The following is a 24,530-nucleotide window of genomic DNA, read 5'->3' on the forward strand; positions in this document are numbered from 1 at the left end:
GAGGGGCAGGGAATAGGGGTTCTGGAGTTCTCCTAAGGCTGATCTCATACATGCAGAGCATCTGCACCCGTTGCAGTCCACATGCAGGGGCCAGTTTTCCCTGTTCACAAGTAGGGGCCAGTTTTCCCTTCCACCCTACGGTGGCCCGTTTGTCACTCCTTCCTCACTGGATACAGGGGGACAAAGGTAGCAGGTTGCTGTTACGCTCTTTTCCTCCTGTTTGGGGACCAGGAGTTTGGGAAACAGAGAGAAGCGGTAGGATTTTTCTAGAACAGGAGACCAAGGGACTAGCAGGCTCTTGTGCATGCGTACACAAGTGAGTCTTAGCCACCCCCCCCCCAACACCCCGACCCCTGGTGTGGCTCCCCGTCTTCTCTAAGCTGCCAGAGTCAAGGCTCCTGCTGACCCGGCTTCCAACAGCTTCCAGACTTAATAGCCAGAATGCAATGAATTGCTTTTGGATGGCTTCCATCCTCTGTGTCTGCTCAGCCTCACTCCTGACTCCAGTCCGTGACGTCAAACCCCAGCTAATCCCGGAAAAACAGATTAAGTTCTGTAAACTCAATTCTCCCGCATTCCCTCTTGCTCGGGGTGTCTCGAGGACCTGCTTGCTCCCTTCCCTTGGAGCCAAATCCTCCTAATCCACCATAAGCTCTCATGTGTGCCTTCAGCTGGTAGGCTCTACCTATGGAGCTCGGCTCTGCCTTTCCTCTGCAAGGCTCCTAGCGTAGGAGCCTAGCCAAGTTTCCTGCATTCTCGTGAAAGGCTAGGGCCTTGGTTTCTAGGGTGACACCCAGCACACCTCCCTTCTGCCTGGTCCATGACCTGGAAGCAGCTCATAGCCTACACTTTGTCTATGGCTCCACCCTACTGCTTCCATGGCCTTCCTGGACACCACACCAAGTGGCCCTACTCTGACATGCTTTGACCCTGTCAGACCATCAAGGACACTGAAGATTCTGGAGATGGTCTTCTTTCTAGGATCCTGAAAGCAGGGCCTGAAACCGGAAGGTGTCAGTAACGGCTAGGGCCTGCTTGAGGCTCCAGAGAAGGTCCCTGTCCTGCCTGAGTGACTCTGTGAGGAGTATGCATGTGTGGACGTGCAGGTGGACATGCAGAGACTGGTCTGGTCCCCACTAACTGGCCTTTGGAGACCTTCATTTTCCATCTTATGTTTTGCTGTCCCAGGCCCCAAAAGCCACCCTGTGGCCAGTGGGAGCTATAATTTTGTCTGTGCTGTCACGACTCCAGCAGGGATGAGACCAAGAAGTGAGTCTGTCTCACACCCAGGCTGCTGGACTGGATGCCATGAGGTTGGCTGAGGTGAAGGCAGGGACAGCAGACACAAGTCCTGTTCCTTCTCCCACACTGGGGGCTGTCTGGCCAGATAAGGGCAATACTATTATTAATCAGCCAGACCACGGGAGCCTCGTGTGGCTGTCAGGCCAGCCGGCAAAGCACTGGCAAGTCGTTGTTCCTCGGGCCCCAGCCTCAGGGTCCAGGTCAGTGGGTTTAAGTGTCTGCTCCTGGGAGTGGCATGCCAAGCCAGGGATGGCCATCTGCCTGTGACTGGCCTTGCTGACCCTGATAAGCCGGTAGCAATGTCAGTGGGTTGAGTGTTGTGACAGTGGGTTGAGACTTGCTGTGTTATATCACACTTCATCCACAGGACACCCCAAGAGCTGTTCTCACCCCTATTTGTAGACGGTAGAACAAAAGGTCAAAGACAGTAGGTAATTGTGCCCAGAGTGAGTCACAGCCAAGAGAGGCAGGTGTGGCCAACGACCTTCATCACTGCCCCTTTGGGCACACACAGCTCCAACTCTGCTGTCCAAGGTCAAGTCATGTAGAAAACTATGAGTACAACGTATCTCAAAGTCCACTAGCAGGAGGCAGTTTCTTCACTAGCATCCAGCAAACGTGTGTACAGACATACCTGTGCTGACATGTGCAAGCTGAGCCCGGCCCACAGCACATAAAACATCAAATTTGCTCTTCGGGCTCTGGCTTCGGTTCCGGCAAGATGGTTAAACACACCAAGAAGTTTGGGGTCGTCGGGAAATACAGGACCCGCTATGGTGCCTCCCTCTGGAAAATGGTGAAGAAAATTTAAATCAGCCAGCACGCCAAATACACTTGCTCCTTCTGTAGCAAGACCAAGATGAAGAGACGAGCCGTTGGCATCTGGCACTGTGGTTCCTGCATGAAAACAGTGGCTGGTGGGGCCTGGACCTACAACACCACTTCTGCCGTCACAGCGAAGTCGCCATCAGCCGACTCAAGGAACTGAAGACCAGTAGAAGCGCTACCGTTTGAGACTTGCCTAGGCTGCAATAAATGGGTTAATTTACATAATGTTAAAAAAAAGATCAAATTTATTTTACCAGTTTTATTTTAGCTGATAGAATGAATCTATCTATATTTTAAAAAGAGCGTTGACTCACAGGCTAGTACAGCTAGTCCAACAATGGCTATCTCCCATGGGAAAGACCAAGAATCTTGAGGATGGATGTCTCAGCTGGTCCTCAGTATACACCAGACTCCCAAAGAAGTAGGCTCTAATACCAGGGGAAGGTGGTCGGATGGGCCTTGGCCGCAGGGTGGATGAACTTGCCAGCAAGAGTGAGGGCAAGTAGGCAAAAAGCAAATGTTTTCTTCTTTCATGTCATTGTATATGAGTTGCCACCAGAAGGTATGGTCCAGATCTAGGGTGTATTTTCTGACCTCAAGTAACTGAAACTTAGGGTGGATCTTCCCAACTCGGAGGATGATGCAGTCAAGAAAATCTTTCACTAGTGTGCCCAGGTGCTTGGGCTTTAGTTGATTCAGGCTGACAACCAAGATTAGCCATCACATCAATTTACATATATCTAAAATAAAATGAAAAAGAATGGTTAAACTTGAGAAAAACATTTTTTTCATTGTATTAACAGTCCCCAAAAGGATAAAGGAAAAAGACTTTCCTATATATACTTTTGGGGGGTGGTATTCAAGACAGGGTTTCTCTGTATAGTCCTGGCTGTCCTGGAACTTATTCTGTAGACCAGGCTAATCTCGAACTCAGAGATTCACCTGCCTCGGCCTCCCAAGTGCTGGGATTAAAGGCACGCACCACCACCACCCGGCAGAAAAAGTCTTTTTAAAAATAGTTTTATGTGGACTGGAGAGAGATGGCTCAGTTAAGGGCACTGGCTGCTCTTCCAGAGGACCCTGGTTCAGTTCCCAGCACACACATGGCAGCTCACAACTGTGTGTAACTCCTGCTCCAGGGGATTGACACCCTCACACAGACATACGTTCAGTAAAAAACAAAGAAAAGAAAAACATAGTATTATGCATCAGTGGTCTTAGTATATTATATTTTGGACTTCTAAATTATGATAAAGGATATATGGCATAAAATTTTGCACTTAAGCCAGGGTGTGGTGGCGCACACCTTTCTTTAATCCCAGCACTTGGGAGGCAGAGACAGGCAGATTGCTGTGAGTTCGGGGCCAGCCTGGTCTACAAAGCAAGTCCAGGATGGCCAAGGCTACACAGAGAAACCCTGTCTCCAAAAACAAAAACAAAAAGTTTCCACTTACGGGCAGGAGAGATGGCTCAGAGGTTAGGAGCACCACCTGCTCTTCCAAAAGTCCTGAGTTCAATTCCCAGCAACCACATGGTGGCTCACAACCATCTATAATGTGATCTGATGCCCTCTTCTGTCCTGCAGGTGTACATGGAGGCAGAATACTGTATAATAAATAAATAAATATTTTAAAAAGTTTCCACTTAAAAGGCTGGGCTACATAGCTCTGTGGTAGAATGCTTACTTAGCAGACACAGGCCTTAGGTTCCATCGACAGCCTTTAAGAAAAAGAAAATTTTTCTATTTTAACCACCCTTTAGCATTCCACTCCGTGGTGTTAAGAGCATCCCCAGTGCTCTGCAGCCATCACCACTGCCACTTTCAAAGTGTGTTCTTCACCTCAGTGAAAACTGTGACCATTAAAGGATGACTCCCTCTTGCCTCTGTCCCTCGGTACTTAGTAACCGCCAGTCGGCTTTCAAGAGAGGGCTCTTAAAAAGTCAGAGTCATTAGTTCTTTAAATAATAAATTCTATTTTTAAAGGAGTTTCAGGTTCACATTAAAATTAAGTGGAAATCAAGTGTCTGGTAAGAGCTGGGCGCAGTGGCTCACACCTGTAATCCCAGCATTCAGGAGGCAAAGGCAGGTGGATCGCTGTGAGTTCGAAGCCAGCCTGGTCCACAAAGTGAATCCAGGACGGCCAAGGCTACACAGAGAAAGCCTGTCTTGAAAAGAAAAAAAAAAAAAGATCCTTGCCCCACATCAACATCCCCTGCTTCTACCTTCCTACAGCAAAGTGGTCCTTTCAGATATTTATTTATCATTGTGAGTATGTGTATGACATATGTGTGACATGGGGATGATCATGTGTGCCTCAGCACATGTGTGAAGATCAGAGGACAACTTGGTGAGGTCAGTTCTGTCCTCTTGTTACATAGATTTCAGGAAACCGAACTTTGATCATCAGGCAGCAAGTGCCATTACCCACTGAGCAGTCTTGCCCACCCAAACTAGTCTTTTTTTTTATAGCTGATAAACTCACACATATTCACACAGAGTCCACAGTTTGTATTCCTTTTGAAGATTTATTTTCATTATTTTTAAGTGTGTGTGTGTGAGAGAGAGAGAGAGAGAGAGAGAGATACACACATGAGCACAGATGCCCACAGAGGCCCGAAGACCCCTGATGCTGGAGCTCCTGTGACTTTGGTGGTGCTAGGTCCTCTGTAAGAGAGTCAAGTGTTGTTAATGACTAAGCCCTTGGTTATATATTCTCTGGTTCAGATAAATATATGATGTCATGTTTCCGCCACATTATATGGAGCTGTTTTAACTTTTCTAAAAGCCCTCCGTATTCGCCCGTTCATCCCACATTAATTTCTTTATCTGTGGAATGGACCAGCTTCCATGCTGTGAAAGTTGGGGCATTTACGCTTTTGCCTTCATTCTTTCCCTCCTGGTTTTTGTTCATTGTATTATTATCTGTGTACATTGTTGAGCTTTTCATATACTTCATCAACCATAATTGCCGTGGTTACAAAATTACTTTGCTTACATCATGGTTTTGCATGGATGAAATTTTCACGATTGCTTTATCTTTCAATTTGTTGGGTTTTAATACCAGAATAATATATATATATATATATATATACACACACATACACACATATATACATATTTTTTTTCTCCTAGACAAGGTTTCTCTGTGTAACCTCGGCTGTCCTGGAACTCACTCTGTAGACTAGGATGGCCTTGAACTCAGAGATCCACCTATCTCTGCCTCCCAAATGCTGGGATTTAAGCTTATAAATTCATATTTCAGAGTATTTGCTGACAGCATGCCTAAATGACAGTTTAGCTGGGTATAAAGTTCTGGTTCCTAAACTGTGCCTCTTAGAACTCTGCAGATATTATTCTACAAGCTTCTAAAGCTGTTGTTATGAAACCCGATTCTCCCCAACCTATCTCTCTGGACCTTGTACTTACACTTCTTTTTTTCTCTATCCTTTAAGGTCAGTGACGTTTTTAGAATGTGCCTTGCTATTATTTGTAACATAACCTTTTTTTTTCCCCTCCCTTAAAACATGACTGTGAGCTAATCTGTAGGACTGAGCCTTGAATTTAATTTATTATCTTGTTACTTTTAAGAAAATTTGGAGGAGCTATGGAGATGACTCAGGGGATAAAGTGTACAAGCATGAGGACCTGAGTTCCGATTCCTCAGTAGGCACATTAAACCCCGATGTAACTGCTCACAGCTGTCCTTCAGTGCTGGGAAAATGGGTAGAGACCAGACCACCCTGAGCACTCATTGTTCAGCCACTGTCACCAAAACACTGAAATTCAGGTCCGGTGACACTGTCTCAAGATAAGATGGAGGACAGTAGAGGAAGACCCCTCGGGCTTTACGTGTACATGGCTTGTGTATACATACATGCACCATGATGCACACAACACATTTTTTTTTTTGACACAAGGTTTCTCTGTGTAGGCTTGGCTGTCCTGGACTCACTTTGTAGACCAGGCTGGCCTCAAACTCACAGCGATCCACCTGCCTCTGCCTCCCGAGTGCTGGGATTAAAGGCGTGCGCCACCACGCCCGGCTTCACATGACACATTTTAATTGCTTAAAAAGAAGGTTTCCTGTGGCCCGTACCAGTACTTAGGCTCCCTGTTCTGTGACCCTTCTTTGCTCCAGGTGCACCTCAGTTACGTTGGTTAGGCCCTGTTGCTTCCGCGGCTGCGTTTTTATTATTCTTGTGTGAGCTCCTTAAACCCATCCACAGCATCTCTAGTTGTTCGTTAAATTTTGCCCGTTTATCCGTGATTTTGTGTACCGCTTTAATGACACCAGCTTTCTTTCTTTCTTTCTTTCTTTCTTTCTTTCTTTCTTTCTTTCTTTCTTTCCGTTCCCCCTGAGCTCAGCTAGCTTGCTTTTCATCTCTCTTTATTGTTGAATTATTCCTCATTCTGTCTCCTGTGCTCACTTAAGCGGCATATATACTAAGTCTCTGTGCTTCTTTTCTTCCGTCCCTCACGGCAACTTGTCGTAGGGGCCACACAGCTAGGCAAGTAATGTTCCGTTTTGCGGTTAGGTCCCACAGGGAGTGCCAAACTGTGACCTCTTGTCACCATTTGTCACTCTTGGAACTGAGTCCCTCTGTTGCTGTTGGTCGCTGTCCACTGGTGGAAACAGTACTGAGCTACTTGTCCCTTCCTACTGCCTGCCTGCCTGCTCGCTTCCGTAGTTCCTTCCAAGCACAGCACAGCCCCTGTATGTCACCCAACGCACAGTGGAGCTGCAGTCTTGGTCTTCATGTCTGACAGTCCTCTGGATGCTCTTATGACTAAGCTTTGCTCATAACCCAGCTCCAGTGAGTGCTGGGAGCCACCCAGAGGCCTATGCCTTCGTGTTGGTGCTGCGTCTCTGCCTTGGGGTTGCATGTCAAATGGTGGACACCATCTGCGTGGGTACAGCTCACCTGGCATCTTGTCTTTGGAGAGTGTCATTAAGTGCTTCTTTTAGAAATGTGCTCACAAAGCCTTGAAAGCCAAGAGACTAGTGGTGTCTACAGGCTGGCGAGGCTCTAAGTTTTCAGCCCTGGACATCTTTGAGAGACTGAGACCTTTAAGGAGCATGCTTTGTCTAGCCTGCGGGTCCCACTCTGACCCTAGACTGGAAGCCCGAAGTCTTGCCTGGTGGGCCAGGAAGCCAAGAGAACAGGTGTGAGTGACTGGTTAAGAGCCTGAAAGGGTAGCCAGTGCGGACTGTTTGCTGTCTAGAACGTGTGACTGAGTTTCCGTAATTCAAATGACAAAGCGAGACTTCCTCAGGGTTACTGTTTTTACCCTGGTGCAGTGAGGGAAAACACTGGTCTGAGATCGCCTGTGGCTTAGGCCTTGTCTTTTCTCTGGCCAGCAGATGCCTCCTAGGCTTTATAAAGAGAGGGACTCTGATGGGATGACAGGATCTTCAAGGGGACTACAACCCAAATGGATGTGAGAACTTGAGTTGGTGGTCCCTGGGCGCTCTGGGTTAATAGCCCTGCCTTATGTGAAGAAGTCATGTTTAGACTGCCGCAGGCCAGCTCTGGCCCACTTCTAGGGCTATCTCCCTATGTGATGTGAAGGGAAGGGCCTCTTTCTAGCCTATTGTCTGATCTGGAAACCACTGCGTCGTGCTGTAGAGCCGTGTTTATGTATAGGTCGGTACCCTGAGCTGCTCTTACCACTTGTCCAGCCCAGGGTCACCATGAACCATGACTGCCATCCCTGGGTGTGATCCTGTCCACCCCCTCCCTATCCGGGAAACCTGTGCTCAGCCTCCACTTAACGGTACTGAACCTCTGAGGCAACCACGGACAGCTGACCCTTTACTTCCCGGAGGCTGTCGATGTCGTTGACACCGCCTCTCACTTAGCCCTTCCCATAGCTCCTGTAGGTTGCTTAGCAAACAAGGAAATGCAGGCCAGAGAGGTAAGGAATTCCCTCCAGGTCACTGTTGGCTCAAGAGGGCGGGAGGCGAGAAATCTAGCCTTAGCCCTTGGCTTTCCTGTGAGCATATCTCCCAGATTTTGCAGAAAGTGACTCTCCTGTCCCCTCTCTTTCTCTCTGTCTCCCTAGGGTCCTCAGTGACTTCTGTCATGGTTATTTAAGGAATCTTGCCTAGAAAGTCCCTACAAGCACGCAGTTCCCTGCCGCCGGGTAGGCGTGGACTCCAAGATGATCATAAAGGAATACCGGATTCCCCTGCCAATGACCGTGGAGGAGTACCGCATCGCCCAGCTGTACATGATACAGGTGAGCCCGGGGCCTACGCTACTAGCCTGTGAGGTGCTGCACCCCAGCTGTACATCTGCCTTCCAACCAGATGCCAGGCACGCAGACACGCTGGGCTCTCCTGTCTTGCCATCACTGTATTTCCCACAGCCATAACACTAGCACTTTCTGCCTTTACCACCCATCACCTCCTAGTGAGCTGTTATTTCAGGTCTGGACTCAGGCTGCTGTCACAGGGTGTCCTGCCCTTTAGCGTAAACATCAGGGAGCTCTCCATTGTTGCTTTGGAAGCCACGTCCCAGATCAAGGTCTGGCAGAGTGGGTTTCTGAGGGGAACTTTTTTTTTTCCAAGACAAGGTTTCTCTGTGTAGCCTTGGCTGTCCTGGACTCACTTTGTAGACCAGGCTGGCTTCGAACTCAGAGTGATCTGCCTGCCTCTGCCTCCCTAGTGATGGGATTAAAGGCGTGCGCCACCACGCCCGGCTGCTAGCTTCTTCTTATATAGACCTCTAATCATTGTATCACCCTGAGCTCTCAGTACATAGGACTGGGGGCTGGCTGCAGCATTCAGAGCTTTCACCTCCTGCCTGGGTCTGTTGTTTGTTTGTTTGTTTGTTTATATTTTGAGACAAGGGTTCTCTTTTTAAGGCTCTCGCTGTCCTGAAACTTGATTTGTAGAACAGGCTGACCTTGAACTCAGCCTCTGCCTCCCGAATGCTGGGATTAAAGGCGTGCACCACCACGCCCAGCCTTCCCCCTTTCTGATGGGTTTGCACCTTCAGCTCAGGGACCCAGAACCTGTCTAAGAGCTTGAAGTGACTAGAGTTTAGCCAGCTCCCATAGGAGTGGTTCGGCTGGGAAAAGAGCAGGAAGTGCCCCCAGCCTCTTGGGGGACTGTTTGCTCTGAGCTGGCTCAGAAGCGCCACTCAATTCCCTCTTGAACCACTTACCCCTTAATTATTTCTAGAGAGCGGGGAGAGGAAGAGCTTAAATCAGGCCCTAGCTCTGAGCATTCTGGAAATAACACAGTGTGTTCAAGGACCAGACTCATTTGCAGATGCCGCCATTTGTCCTGCGGCTTCTTAGTTCTCCGCAGGGGTGATGATCGCCGTGGCAGTGCCCTGCACCCCCACTGGCTTCCCAAGGAGGACGGTCAGGGTCTAGCAACATGACCTTTAGCCGCCAGAGTGCCCCCAAAGTATTTCCCAAGCGTGCAGTTGCTGTTACTGTGCCGCTCCAAACACCCGCCATGTCCCAGCACCGGTCCCTGTGTTTGCAGTCAGTTTAATTGTGAAGTGACACCCACCCCCAATCAGTATGACGCTCAGATCTATATCTGGCCCACACTGTCCACTGGGCCAATTTATACAATGTCTTTTGATGAACGTTGATGTGCTGGCTGCGACTGTACTAAAAAGCCTCTCCTACCTTGTAAGTCATGCAGTCTACACCCTCCCAAGTGCCTGTCTATGCTGCTTTGAGCTTTCAGAGTCTTTCCCTGTGCCCCTTCCAGTGAGCACGTGTGTGTGCAAAAGACAGAATGGTGAACAAGCCAGATGTTGCCATGAGAGGAGTTTCTGGGCCAGGTGCCTGCTATCATGCCCAGAGGGAGGCTGAGGAGCATGCTTAGCATATACATGTATAGGTGTATACTCGTGCCCAAATACACACCAGGCATGTGTATTAACACGCACAGTCTCATTCCAGCCCCCATCAGCTTGAGAGGCCCATAGAGGTATGATGTATCTCTCCGCAAGCTTTCATGGCCAGTGCAGCCCCTTTAAAATTGGGTTCCCTGGGGCTGGGGAGATGGCTCAGTGGTTGAGAGTACTGCCTGCTCTTCCAGAGGTCCTGAGTTCAATTCCCAGCAACCACATGATGGCTCACAACCATCTATAACGTAATCTGATACCCTCTTCTGCAGATAAAGCACTCATGTGCAATAAACAAAACAAATAAATCTTTAAAATTGGGTTCCCTGTGAGAGGACCCCATACTCTGCCCAAATAACTAAGGCTGTCTTCCAGCCTTTCCTCATGGCCCACAGTGGCACAAAGGCAGGGAGGGTTGAGTCCCTGAGTAGCCAAGGCAGAAGACCATGATTCCATCTTGGTACCAGGGACCCCAGGATGTGCAGCTTTCTAGAGGTTGCGGCGTGGTGTGTTTCCCGACAACAGCACAGCCAAGGTCTAGCTCCAGAGGAGGAAGTGTGGGCTTTCCCAGTGGGACCCAGCTTCAGTTCTGACTCTGGGGAACAAGGAAGTGAGTCTCCCTGGGTCTCAATCACTGTTTGTTCTTTTTTGTTTCATTTGTTTGTTTGGTTTGGTTTTTCAAGACAGGGTTTCTCTGTGTAGCCCATGCCTGTCCTGGAACTCCTTCTGTAGACCAGGCTGGTATCAAACTCAGAGACTGCCTGCCTCTGCCTGCTGAGTGCTGGGATTAAAGGCAGAGTCCACTATCAGCCTCAGAGATTAGGGAACCAATGGCTGGCCACAGTACAGGGGGGAAGACAGGAAGTCCTGCTCATCCAGAACAGGGAGGGAGGCCTGCTTTGCCCCCCCCCCCCTTCTCCCAGAATGGTCCTCATTGGAAATGGTGTGAGCTGTAGCCAACAGGCCTGAGGGCAGAGCAGGTGGTTCAGCAGGAGGTCAGTTCAGGCAACCCAGATGTGGGGGCTGAAACCTGCGTGCTTGCTTGTGTCCTTCCTGTTCCCGAGACGCCCACTCATTCACAGCCGGATTTCTCTCTGGAGGCCCTACTCATCTCACGGGACCAGTAGATCATTTCTGTACCCAGCATCCTCTGCTGCTAGAGGTCATATGAATGCCTCTTTCCTAGCTCCTTCTCCTGTTTGCTTCTCTGCTCACTCCCTCTGCTCCTGCTGTGGGCTTTGTCTTCTGTGCCTCAGAACCCAGAGTTCCCGGGGGGGGGGGGGCCCTTGCCACTGCAGGGTGAACATATGTCACAGTCACAGGCTGTACCTGGATGTGTGCGTAGCTCACTGTGTGCCAGCCGTGCCACAGTAACACAGCGTTCTGTCCCCACCTGTGTGAAGACTATTTCAGGGAAGACTGTAGATGTACCAGATGAAAACCAGGCAAGGGCTGAGAAATGGGAGACAGGTCTAGGGACACCCTAGGTAGATGCTATAAGCTGCTGTAAGACACTCCTTGCGGGGCCTTTGCAGACAGCTACGTTTCCATAGAAAGAACAGAAAGGAGGCTCCTCTCGTAAAAGCTGGAACAGGCTGTGGAAAAGACCACGCTGACGAGTCAGAGCCATTCCCCTGCCTGAGAGGTTCTGTACCCATAATGCAAAGGCTAGTAAAAAAACCACTGCACTATCTGTGCTGTCCTCTAGAGGGTGCTCAGCAAGACCTTTCTGTCCTGGGCATGACCAGAGAGGCTGGGTCAGTACCCTGGACAGCTCTGAGAGCGGCTGCTGGGGAGGGATCCCTTCTTTAGAGGTCCCATGGAGGTTGGGGGTTGTTTGCCCACCCAAGGCTCCAAGGGTGGGCAACACTACATACTGCTTAGGGATGGTCATGGGCAAGGATGTGAGAGTGGCTTCCTGTGTGGGCAGAGCGCAGAGGAAGCTGAGAAGAGCTGGCTTCCCTGGTATCGCTAAGCCACAGCTATATGAGGGCAATGTTGCCCCCTTCATTACTATGGCCGGCGGAGACCTAGGGGTCAGCCTGTGGAGAACTGGCTTAATGGGAGGACACCACCTTCAGAATTCCTGCCGACTGTGAGGACTAGACCCTGTTGATTATTGGTTCATTTGACTAGCCTTCCTTTGGCATCTAGTGCTGTGTGGGGCTGCTGTATAGATTCCTGCCTTTGATGCCCCAAAGTCTCCATACCCACCTCACTGAGTGACTGCCCATCCATGGCCCTCACCTGGTGATGGCAGCAGCCTAGGTACCCTATGCCCGAAGAACATCCCCTGCTTTAGCCCCCACGGGGACCTGAAGAACTGGTCATGTTCTTCCTCTTCACAAATGAGGCAGGTCAGAGACGTCAAAGAGCTTGTCCAGGGGCCAACAGCTGGCCCCAGGAAGCCAGTCCTTATCTGGAGATGGAGGTGGCTGCCTTTCTGCACTTGGACCACTTGTGGTCTCCTAGTGTGCCACATCTCTTACTTCTCTGAAGTCATGGCTTTAAGGATGCTCTTCATCCACTTGCCCCTTACTCAGTCACACTCCGCCCCCGGCGCTCAGATCCTCATATTACGTGAGAGCACACTGGGGGTTGTAATCTGCCCATAGAGTCACCACTGCTGGGGAAAGGCCTGTGTGACTGTGCAGGAGACACGAGGACCACTGCAGTAGGGGAGGGACCAACAGTTAACACTTCCTCTGACACACAGGCTGAAGGCTAGCTACAGGAAGTCATCAAGATAATTGCTAGCTGTAGACTAGTGTCTGCCCCCAGGTCATAGTCACATACATCCCTCAAGAGTGTGGTCTCATCTAGGCTCAGGTCTGTGCATCTGCAATTAGTTAAGCCTCCTGAGATAAGATTGTCTTGGATTTAGGGCCTGCCGCAGGTCGACCAAGTGTTGTCCTTATAGGAAGAGGAAGGGATAGAGCGACTCAGGGAGAAGGCAAGCAGGATAGAAGCAGAGGAGCAGCCACGTGCCACAGAGGCTGGCTGGCTGGGAGCGGCTCCCTGAGCCTGTGAGGAGGAGGCATGGCACACTGGCCATTCTAGGAGGAACCTTGGAGGTGGCTCAGGCTTAGGTCAGCTTGAGTGGACAGGGTATATGCTGCGTGAGTCCTGATGGAAAAGCTTTCCCTGCTCCTGCTGAGTGGTGCTCTGACCCCTGACCCCCTCACCCCTGACCCCTGTGGCTGACCCGTCTCCTCACCAAGCTTCCCAGCAGGCAAGTGTGTATTAGCCTTCTGGTGTTGTCCAAGGAACCGTACACTAAGTGGCCCCTAACTGCAGGAGTGGACTCTTGGATTTTTCTCTGCCCTTAGAGTCACCATCTCTCTTACCATCTGCAGATGTGGGTCACTGTAGTATCGTCCTGTGCTCCAGGGCATGAGAACTAAAGGATGATAGGCGTTCAGTTGCCACAGCCGAGGCAACAGAACCGCTGTACAAGGCAAAAGCCTGCCACAGTGCAGCTTCGTGCTTCAAATACAGCCCACAATTCAGCATCAGTCTGCCTGTCTGCCTCCTTGCTTGCTTGCTTTCTTTCTTTCTTTCTTTTTTTTTTTTTTTTTTTTTTGGTTTTTCTGTTTTCTTTTCTTTTTGTTTTTTTTGTTTTGTTTTTCGAGACAGGGTTTCTCTGTGTAGCCTTGGCTGTCCTGGACTTGCTTTGTAGACCACACTGGCCTTGAACTCACAGCAATCTGCCTGCCTCTGCCTCCCAAGTGCTGGGACTAAAGGCGTGTGCCACCACGCCCAGCCCTTCCTTCTTTCAAGACACAGCCTCACTATGTAGCCTTGGCTGGCCTGGAATTTAAGAGAGTCACCCCGCTGCCTCCCAAGTGCTGGGATTAAAGACATGCACTACCACACCAGAACATCCTTCTTTCTAAAACCCTGGAGCATGACACAACTTGTGTCCTACAGAGATCATTCTCTGGGGGTGACTGAGGAGATTTGTGTGTGTGTGTGTGTGTGCGCGCGCGCACGCACATGCCCATGTGTACCCGTGAGTGCACATGTGTCCGCACATATCAGTATGAGCACCTGGGTCAGAGGTACTGAGCGTATGTGCACATGGATGTACATGCTGCTCAGGAAGCTGGCCGAGAATGGCCGTAACATCACCATGGAAACCGAGGCGGAGACCGAAGTTATCAGTCCCTCAAAGATAGCATCTCTGTAAACAAGAAATGGACCTTCCGGACCCTTCAAGATGACCATGTGCTATCTGTGTCAGACAGTGTCACCAAGCCCCTTCCTGCTCTCATTTGGCTTTTCTTAAACCTTAGTGAATACAAGAGGCAAGATTGGGGTTTGTTTTTATAACACCTTTGTAAGTCTCACACCGTAGGGTTCCCCATCTGAGTGGGGCAGGTCAGTGGTTATTAGCACATTTACAGGACTGTACAGAAACCGCCTTCTGGAAAGTGTGTATAAATATTAGATGTGTGTTTGTTTGGTGACCTAGTTTTCTCTGTTGCTGTGGTAAAATATCCTGACCACAAGCAACTTAGGAGAGAAAGGGTTAATTCACAGTTCCAGCTTGCAGGGCCATCATAGTAGGAAGTCAAGCCTGCTGGAGCTCAAAACGGCTGGTCACGTGGTCTCGTCCACAGCCAAGAGCAGAGAGAAATGGATGTGTGCATGCTTGGTACCTGTCTAACTTCCTGTGCTCTTACACAGTCCAGCACCCAAGCCTAAGGAACGCCACCGCCTGCCGTGGCCTGTCTTCTCACACTGATTTACAGTAATCAAGACAGTCCCCACAGACGTGCCCACAGCCAACTTGCTCTAGAGAAGCCCTCATTGAGGCTTTCTTCCCAGGGTGACTCTAGATTGTGTTACACTCACGGTTAAAACTGACCACCACAGAGGTTCAATATCGTTTCCTATGTTTGGAGTGTGTTAGGAGTAGAAATCATGGGGCTGGAGAGAGAGGTGGCTCAGAGGTTAAGAGCGCTGCCTGCTCTTCCAGAGGTCCTGAGTTCAATTCCCAGCAACCACATGGTGGCTCACAACCATCTTCAATGAGATCTGGTGCTCTCTTCTGGCTTGCAGGCAGAATACTGTATACATAATAAATAAATCTTTAAAAAAAAATAAGAGTAGAAATCATAAGCCGGGTGTGGTGGTACACACCTGTAATCCCAGCACTCTGGAGGCAGAGACAGGCAGATCTCTGTGAGTTCGAAACCAGCCTAGTGCACAGAGTGAGTTCCAAGACAGCTAAGGCTACACAGAGAAACCCTGCCTGGAAAAGAAAAGGAGGAGTAGAAATCACTAGTTTGTATAGTAACTTGAGTGTATGACATCGTTCCTTCTAGAATGTTGTTGTCTTCACTCCAGCCATCGGCAGCCACCAATTGGCTTTTAAACTCTAGGTTTGGACATTTTCATGAAGGGGCTCATATGATATGCAGCCCTACAGTCTGATTTCTATGACTTAACGTTTTCAGGGCTCACCTATCTTTCAGGCAGTATCAGTGTTTTCATCCTCTTTATGGCTGATGCTTCTCCATTGGTTGAATGTCCCACATTGGTTTCCGTCTGCGAGGACATGTGAACTGCCTTTGCCTTTTGGTGACTGTGTATAAGCATCATCTAGAAGTCTGTGAGTGAGCATGGCTGTAGACTTGCTCCTTCACTGCTTTTAACTGGGGAGCTGCTACACTGTTTCCGCCTCCGGTTCCTGCTCCAGCCACTTGCTGCTGCTTATCCCCCTAAGCCACCCCAGCGGGTACAAGGCTCTGTCTCTCCGGTTTGTGTTTGCGTTTCCCAGTTGTGTAGTCAAACATCCTTCCGGCACTCACTGGCCATTTGTATGCCTTCTGTGGAGCCATGACTGTTCAAGTCTTCGGACCATTTGTGAAGTCTGTTATTTGTTGTTGGGTGGAATGTGCTCTCTTTATATTTTGGATACAAACTCCTGGCATCAGATATTGCCGACAAGTTTTCCCTTTCATTATACACGCTCTCTTAACTTTATTTAGAGCATGTTATAAAATTTTATCAAGTTCTGTTTATCTGTCTTTTGTGATTTTTTTTTCTAGTTTTCTGCTGAATGCTTTCCAATTTTTCCAGTTTCTAGTTTCCCAGCTTCCCTTGTGGACTGTGGGGGTCATTTCTGCCTTTAAAAGATGCATCCCCTCTGTCTTCCCGCGTAGCCATTTGCCCCCCCCCCCCACGTGGGTGACAGGGGTCCCCTTTCTTTCTTTCCAGCTACTTTAAAAAAGTAACCTTAACAGGTTTTGTGTCACACTTACAACCCACTGTCTAATCTGAGGTCGTGAAAACTTATTCCTGCATTTTCTTCTAAGAATTTTAGCTCTCCTATTGGGGAATGTGTTTTTAATGAGCTGTAAACAGCAGCCAGCAAGATCCAGCAACGTCCATTAGGGAGTTTGTGGCTCTGCACGATGCTGGAGTCCCTCCCAAAACCTCCACCGCCTCCTCGGCTTCTCTGTCCCTCTAGCTGAATGGGAGGGATCACACATGATTCCTGTTCCTCAGCTTCTCCGTGAATGACAAAACGTCCTCCCTGTATCTTGGTCTGACTGTCCCCCTTCCAGGTTGGCTTTCTTTTTAGACAGAGTCTCACTATGTAGTCCAAGCTGACCTCAGACACACAGCACTCCTCCCCGGCTCAGCTTCCCAGTGCTGAGAGCACAGGTGTAAAGCAACACACACACACACACACACACACACACACACACACACACACACACACACACACCCGCAGGCTGCTCTGGGAACATGGTCCTCAGTCTTGCCTCGCACAGCCCTGAATCCATGGTTCTCTTGCCTCATACACACACACATGCTTGTGTCACACATGTGCACAGAAAAGTCACGTGGGCGTAGACATCCTGACCAGCACTCTCACTCCTTTCTCAGAAACAAACCTGACTTGGGGGGGAGGAGAGTCCCACATGTCTGCATGCTGGACCTCACAGACCACACTCCTTATTTACCACAGCTAGAGTTCACCGACTCCCGGAGGCAGACAGGGACCAGCGGCTGTCCTCAGAGGCTGGAGCTCCCTGTGACAGTAGAACTTCCCTTTGCAGTGTGAGTCTGAGGCAGACTTCTCATTGGTTTGTCTATTTCTAGGTTTCTATTCACTTTGTAAAAAAATTGCATTCATTTGGGCCAGGCATGGTGGTGCACACCTTTGATCCAGCACTTGGGAGGCAGAGACAGGCTGATCTCTGTGAGTTCAAGGCCAGCCTGGTCTACAGGGTGGGCCAGGACTACACAAAGACCTTTTCCCTTTTCTTTGGGGGGCAGGGTGGTACGTGTATTTCATGATGTGTGTGTAGAGGTCAGAGGACAACTCTCAGGAGTTATTTCTCCCTTCTGCAATGTGAGTCCTAGGGGGGTAGAACTCAGGTTGCCAGGCTTGGTGGCAAGCGCCCTGCCCAGCGAGCCATCTTTGCTGTTTTGTTGTTGTTGTTGTTGTTGTTGTTGTTGTTGTTCTGGTGGTGGTGTTTTCTGAGAGATTGTGTGAAGTAGCCCAGACTTAACTGGAATTCATAAGCACCGTGCCTGGGGGCTCTTCACTTTTTACGTTTTAAGTTTTGACAGGTTTATGCGTGTGCACAGTACATTTTCATTTGCTGTTACACTGTCTCAGCCCCGCTCCATGCCACCAAAACCCTTCATCAGAACAAGGCTCCTCCTACTCTCTCGTCTTTTTGTGCACGCGTGGCCCATTGAGTTTAATTAAGGTTGCTCGCATGAGCATGGGTGGGGAATTATTTACTGGAGCATAGCCTCCTGATCAATGGCTACACCACTGAAGAAAGTGACAGCCCCTCCCCAAGCCACCATTAACTGCCAAAGCCCCTCCTAAGCCCCTCCCCCGGCCTTGTAGAGCTTTGTGCGGTAACCACGGCTGCGATGAGTTTATGAGCATAACGGCCAGAAAACAACTCTTTGCAGCACATCTCCCTATCCTGGGAGAGGATGTCCCCAGTCCCACAGTGTTCCTTGAGCTTTGGATGGGGTTAGCGCCAAGCACCCCAACCATCATGCCTTACTTTCGATTTGAAGGATCTGCACGTACAGAAAGTTCATGAGTCAGAAGCGCCACTGTGGTGGGCTCCCGTCAAGTTAGCGTGCCCTTGTGAGCAGTGCCAGGTCTGGAAACAGAACTTCCTCAGCAGCCCAGCAAACCTGTGCGTCCCAAGGACTCGTGGAGTCCTGAGCAAAGTTTCTTCATGTGTGGAGGCCAGAGGACGATGTCAGGTGCCCTGCTCTACTACTCGCCACCTTGTTGTTTTGAGATAGGGTCTCTCACTGAACTTGGGGGCAGCCAGCAAGCCCCATGGCCTCCTGTCTTTGCCCTCTACAGTGCTGGGGTTACGAGTAAGCATACACCATACATGGCTTTACATGGCTCCCGGGGTTCCGAACCCCAGGTCCTCATGCGTGCACACAAGCACTCTTACTCACTGAGCCATCTCCCTAGTCCAGCGTCTGCCTTTTCTCCAGCTGGCGGTCAGATGGACGGCTTCCACCTTCTGGCTGCTGTGAGGAACGTGGCCCTGAAGCACACGTTTTTGTGTGATGCTGGGAGGTATGAGTTTCTAGCTTGCTTTAGTATTTTTTGTTGTTGTTGTTGTTTCAGCTGTTTGGGGTCCCTTGCAACAATATGTGAATTTTAGCACCCATTTGCTGTTCAAAAAAATTTTTTTTTGAACACTGGAATTTTGCTGGAGAATGCATGGGTTCTGCAGGCCTCTGGGGAGTATTGTTGTCCCAACAGTATTAAGTCTTGTAACCTCTGAAGAAAGGATGCTTTCCCAGGTTTTAGGTCTTTCATCTCTCTTGGTTTTGTGGTCTTCAGTGTACAGGGTTCCCCCACACACACCTCTCTGTTTAAATGTATCCCTGTCTGTTCTTGCAAATGCAACCAGTTTTCCCTCTTGTGCTTTTCACCTTTGTGCGTTGACTTTGTGTTCTGAAGCGCTGCTGACTCCTCACTAAGCCTGAGACACTTAGGGAGAGTTCTTTGCAGCTTTCTATATAAAGATTATGCACTCAACAAACTAAGATGGTTTACCTCTCCTTTTCCAGTTTGGGTGCCTCTTATTATTCTGTTCTCTTGCCTAATTATTGTGCCTGGAACAAAGAGTACAGAACTGAGTGGAAGCAGGAAAGTAGGCGCCCGGCACTGGCGTGATGGCGCGCACTTGTAATCCCAGTAGGAGGCTGAGTCAGGGGAAATGCAGATCAATACCATCCTGGGCTATACAGCATGACCTTGTCATAGAAAAAGAAAAAAGAAAAAAAACAGAAAGAAGAAGCCTGAGGTGGCAGTGCTCACCTTTAAGCCTAGCACTCAGCCAGGCAGTGGTGGCGCACGCCTTTAATCCCAGCAGTCGGGAGGCAGAGGCAGGCGGATCGCTGTGAGTTCGAGGCCAGCCTGGTCTACAAAGCGAGTCCAGCCCAGCCAAGGCTACACAGAGAAACCCTGCCTTGAAACCCCCCACCCCAAAATAAAAGCCTAGCATTCAGGAGGCAGAGTAAGGTGGATCATAGGAAGTTCAGGCAGCCAGAGACGCTGTCTCAAAGAAGAAGAAAAAGCGGGTGGGGGAGTGTGTATCTTGGAAACGCTTGGTCCTAGGCTAGATAGGATCAGAAAAAAATGATTTATGCTTTTTAATACCTGGACCTTAAAGAGGAAACCCAGGACTCTTCTTCACTTTCATCAGGAGGCTTGGGGCTCATGGAGGCACAGTGTAGACTTAGGAGGGTGGGCTGTCCTGAAATGACACAGAGAGAGCCCGCCTCAAGGCCAAAGACCTTTCTTGTTCTCAGCCCTCCGAGCCCTTTGTCTCATGCAGAGCACTTTGACCAAACGTCCACATGTTTTCCCCCCCACAGAAGAAAAGCCGAAACGAGACCTATGGCCAAGGCAGTGGCGTGGAGATCCTGGAGAACCGGCCCTACACAGATGGCCCTGGTGGCTCTGGGCAGTACACCCACAAAGTGTATCACGTGGGCATGCACATCCCCAGCTGGTTCCGCGCCATCTTGCCCAAGGCAGCCTTGCGGGTGGTGGAGGAGTCCTGGAACGCCTACCCCTACACCCGAACCAGGTGAGCCTGCCTCTGCCTCCTCAGCATGCCGTCTGCTGGGGGGAACTCCGCAGCATGCATCCAGGAACTCTCCTGACAGGTTTAACAAACTCCGTCTCACACGTGTCCCCTGATGGTTCACAAGTGGTAGCATGCAGGAAAGGATGCCCCTCCCTGGCTGGCTGCCTCCCAGAAATGCCATTATAAGTCATGGTGGCCAAGAACTGAACAAGGGCTGCCACCTAGGAGAGCTCAGGGTGTGAACATTCACTGAGTTCCCATGAGCAGAGACAGCGTGCTGGGAAGAAGTGTGAACTGAAGGGCTAGCTCGCACTGAGCAAGGTGCTCCCCTCTAGCCTCCCAGGCCTTCCTCCCCATAATCCTCACACCTGAAGAATGCTGGGAGCCAGTTTAGGACTTCAGAGAGCTCTTCTCTGTCCCAGAGAGGAGCTGTTCTGGTGTCAGAGAGGGCTTCTTGCAGGTGTCACGTGCCGGGAGTGTCTGCCAAGATCCACTGACTTCATAGCGCGCTGCCATTGTAGTTGTGCCTGCATTTCCCACCACACCGTACTCACGCGGTGGCCATATGTGGGGCTTCTAGAAGCCACCAAGTGAGTTCAGCCGTGCTCACCCCTGTCCCTGTCTCCCCCAAGCTAGCTTGGCTATTCTCAGGACGAGATGGTAGTATCTGTAGGAGCTAGGTGCCGTCACCACATCTCAGCCAACACCCCGTCTTAGTGGCGTTCCTACTGCTGTGAAGAGACACTGTGACCGAAGAAACTTTAGAAGGAAGAGTTGGTTGGGGCTTACAGTTTCAGAGGGTGAATCCATGACCAGCATGCCAGGGAGCATGGCAGCGGGTAGGCAGCCACGGTGCTGGAGCAGAGTAGCTGAGGGTTCATACCTTCTCCACAAGCGTGAAGCAGAGAAGCAGAGAAGCAGAGACAGAACTAAGTGAGGATAGTGTGGACTTCTGAAACCTCAAAGCCCACCCCAGTGACACGCTGCCTTTGTTTTTTGTTTTGGGGTTTTTTTTTTCTAGTTTTTTGAGACAGGGTTTCTCTGTGTAGCCATGACTGCCCTGGACTCACTTTGTAGCCCAGGCTGGCCTCGATCGAACTCACAGTGATCTGCCTGCCTCTGCCTCCCAAGTGCTGGGATTAAAAGGAGTGTGCAACCACAGCCCAGCTTTTCTTTTCTTTTTCTTTTTTTCTTTCTTTTTTTTTTAAGGCCACACCTCTTAATCCTTCCCAAACAGTTTTATCAACTAAGGACCAAGCATTCAAACATGTGTAGGGCCCATCCTCATTCAAACCACTGTATCACCTCCTCACTTGTTTCCAGCAGACAGCTGACTAGCCACAGTCCATCCAGGGCACAGCCCCAATGGTTGTCCTTTCTCTCAGGTTCACCTGCCCCTTTGTGGAGAAGTTCTCCATTGACATTGAAACCTTTTATAAGACTGATACCGGGGAAAACAATAATGTGTTCAACCTGTCTCCTGTGGAAAGGAACCAGCTGATAACAGGTGAGCATGAAGGTGGAAGCCCAGCAGGCAGCATTCCCACCCCGGGCCACTCTGGCTGTGGCCCTCTGCCCTTGCCCGATCCCATCCTGGCGGTAGGCTGGATTCTCAGCTGGGGGTGGGGCGGGGCACGACTGATGAAGGGCAGGCTTCCACGCCCTACATGTCGCCTTTTTCCTCCCCATAAATGTACATGTGGTCTCTTGTGGTGCTGTCTGGCTAAAAGCCATTTGAGAATGCCATGCCTCGGGTGGGCTGGCCCATATCATGTTGTCTGTGCCTGGAGTGACCTGTGACCTTTGCTGCCTTGCTCTCCAGCTGATGTAATCATGCAGAAGGGTGTCTTCATTTGTTTTGTGTGTGTGTGTGTGTGTGTGTGTGTGTGTGTGTGTTTTAGACAGTGCCTCACTGTGTAGTCCTGGCTGGCCTAGAATTCACAGGGATCTAACTGCCTCTGCCTTCTGAGTGCTGGGATTAAAAGTATATACCACCGAGCCCAGCTAAATCTTCTTAAAGAAAAGTCAGAGATGGGGATTTTTCATGGGAAATTTCCCAGTTCTGAAACATTGGTAAAGTGAACTTACAGCAGTCAAACAAAGCACATCTGAGGGCCTAACACGGTTCTGCGGTCCCCTCTGTAGAGTGGTCTCTGAGCACAAGTCTGCGTGCTTAGGTGCCTAGGTTAGAGAGAAGGGACTATTGCCCCTGATTCTCCATCACCTCTACAATAGTCCCCCGTCCCAGCAGGCATCCCAGCGGTCCCCAAGATCCCACCTCAGCCCAGCACCGATGAGGCAATGGGCCACCTTAGCCTCCCACTTCTACTCTTTTGTCCAAAATGTCACCCTGCTCTGGAAAGACTTCTACACCCTTGTCTGTCCTTTGCCATCCCATACTATTCATGGGAATTCTCTTCCCATTATCTCCTTGGTTCACTGACCCGCTTACCTGCACACATAGACCATGATTTGTCAAGCTGACTTCAGAAGAAGCTACAAGATCCAGGCCAGATAATATGGGCTGTTATTAAAGCCACTTACAGGCTGAGATGGGAGGATCACCAGTTCAAAGCCTGCCTGGACAACTTAGTATATGACTTTGTCTCAAAATAAAAAAATAAAAGTAGGGTTGTTAATGTATCTCAGTAGTGATAGAGTGTTTAATCTAGCATGTGTGAAGCCCTAGGTTCAATCCCCAGTCACACACACATACTCTCTCTCTCTCTCTCTCTCTCTCTCTCTCTCTCTCTCTCTCTCTCTCTCTCTCTCTCTCTCACACACACACACACACACACACACACACACACACAGCATCATACATAATGAGACCTAGGCCCTGCAAGGACTTAGAGGAGGATCAGGAAAGGGTGGGTAGAAGTTATGCAGGCGTGACCACTCGCAGGGTGTCCCCACAGACATCATCGACATTGTCAAGGATCCTGTGCCCCCCAATGAGTACAAGACAGAAGAAGACCCTAAGCTGTTCCAGTCAGTCAAGACTCGTCGGGGACCTCTCTCTGAAAACTGGATTAAGGAGTACAAGAAGCAGCTCCTCCCCATCATGTGCGCCTACAAGCTCTGCAAGGTGGAGTTCCGGTACTGGGGCATGCAGTCCAAGATCGAGAGGTTCATCCACGACACAGGTAAGGGTGGGGGGGTAGGGGGGTGGGGGTGTGCACCTGCCTGCCTGCCTCTATTCTCCACGTGCTGTGTTAAGTCAGGGTGTCCTAGAGAAACAGAGCTGATGGAATGGTGGGGGGGGAGTGTGTGTGTGTGTGTGTGAGAGAGAGAGAGAGAGAGAGAGAGAGAGAGAGAGAGAGAGAGAGAGAGAGAGCGCTCGAGAGAGAGAGAGAGAGAGAGAGAGAGAGAGAGAGAGAGAGAGAGAGAGAGAGAGAGCACAGAATGTATTAGAGTAGTGGCCTAAGTATTCCAGGCTATGGCCCAAGTATTCCAACAATGGCTGCCTCCTGATGAAAAGTCCAAGAACCCAATAGTTTGTTCAGTCCATGAGGCTGGATGCCTTACCTGGTCTTCAGGGTGCACTGGAATCCCAAAAATGTAGGCTCCGATACCGATGAAGATGTGGACTTGCCAGTGACAGTGAGGATGAGCAGGCAAAGGGAGAATGCTTTTTTCTTTTATGCCCTTTATATAGGCTGCCACCAGAAGGTATGGCCCCAGTTTAGGGTGGATTTCTACCTTAAAAGATCCAATGAAGGAAAATCTCTCACAGATGTGCCCAGATGCTTGGGCTTTCGTTACTTGTAGTCAAGTTGACAGGAACAGCCACCACAGGCCCCAAAGCCTGTTCCCATCCCCCCTTCCCCACTCTTATCTTTGCCATCCGTGACCAGTGTGTCTGCTGTCCATGCAGACGCCGTCGCACCGCCCACGTGTTCCTGACCTGGCTGGTATATGATAGTGTAGCCTGTAGCACACTCAGGCCTCTGTAGACAGCCTCCATCAGCCTCTGGGGCCTCCAGCTCCCAGGCTTTTCTTTCCTCTACCTGAGGAGGCCCAGACCCTAGCTGGGCCATAGCTCTGCCTCTTCACAGGCTGGAAGGTCCAGATGGCAGAGCGACTCCAGTGTAGTGCCCTTCACACCCACATGGCCCTTCACACCCAGAGCAGGTGTCCAAGGAGCAGGTGGCCTAGCAGATGCCTGGGGGCTCCCAGCCAAGGAATGCCGCACAAGGCTTTTCTTGTCTTCTTCCCTGGGAACCCTAGACTCGTGGCCCCACAGAAGCACCCAGGCAGATCACCCTGAGACACCACAAACAAGGGAGACTTACTTTAGGCACGAATGGAGCCACACCATTGACAACATGCTCCACCCTGGTCACATTGACTCACGATTACCCATGACGGGGTCTTCACACTGGCCGTAGAGGTCTCATCAGCCATCCTGTGCAGCAA

General features: G+C 50.1%; 1 protein-coding gene and 1 pseudogene across 13 annotated transcripts in view; both read left to right on the plus strand.

Annotated features, from left to right (window-relative positions):
* Window positions 1-24,530, plus strand: part of PITPNM2 (phosphatidylinositol transfer protein membrane associated 2) — a 131,232-nt gene that overhangs the window by 86,714 nt on the left and 19,988 nt on the right. For all 12 annotated transcript variants that reach the window (XM_084762003.1, XM_084761999.1, XM_084762009.1 and 9 more), the window contains 4 exons: window positions 8,195-8,371; window positions 19,897-20,111; window positions 21,497-21,618; window positions 23,030-23,257. In XM_084762003.1, coding sequence (XP_084618129.1) covers window positions 8,294-8,371; window positions 19,897-20,111; window positions 21,497-21,618; window positions 23,030-23,257 — 643 coding nt within the window. In that variant the 5' untranslated portion in view covers window positions 8,195-8,293. The remainder of the gene's footprint in view (window positions 1-8,194; window positions 8,372-19,896; window positions 20,112-21,496; window positions 21,619-23,029; window positions 23,258-24,530) is intronic.
* Window positions 2,006-4,008, plus strand: LOC311586278 (large ribosomal subunit protein eL43-like; annotated as a pseudogene). The gene has a single exon. The product of its transcript is annotated as a large ribosomal subunit protein eL43-like (transcript).

This window comes from Acomys minous, assembly GCF_964271855.1.
Source record: "Acomys minous genome assembly, chromosome: 16".
Taxonomy (NCBI): Eukaryota; Metazoa; Chordata; class Mammalia; order Rodentia; family Muridae; genus Acomys; species Acomys minous.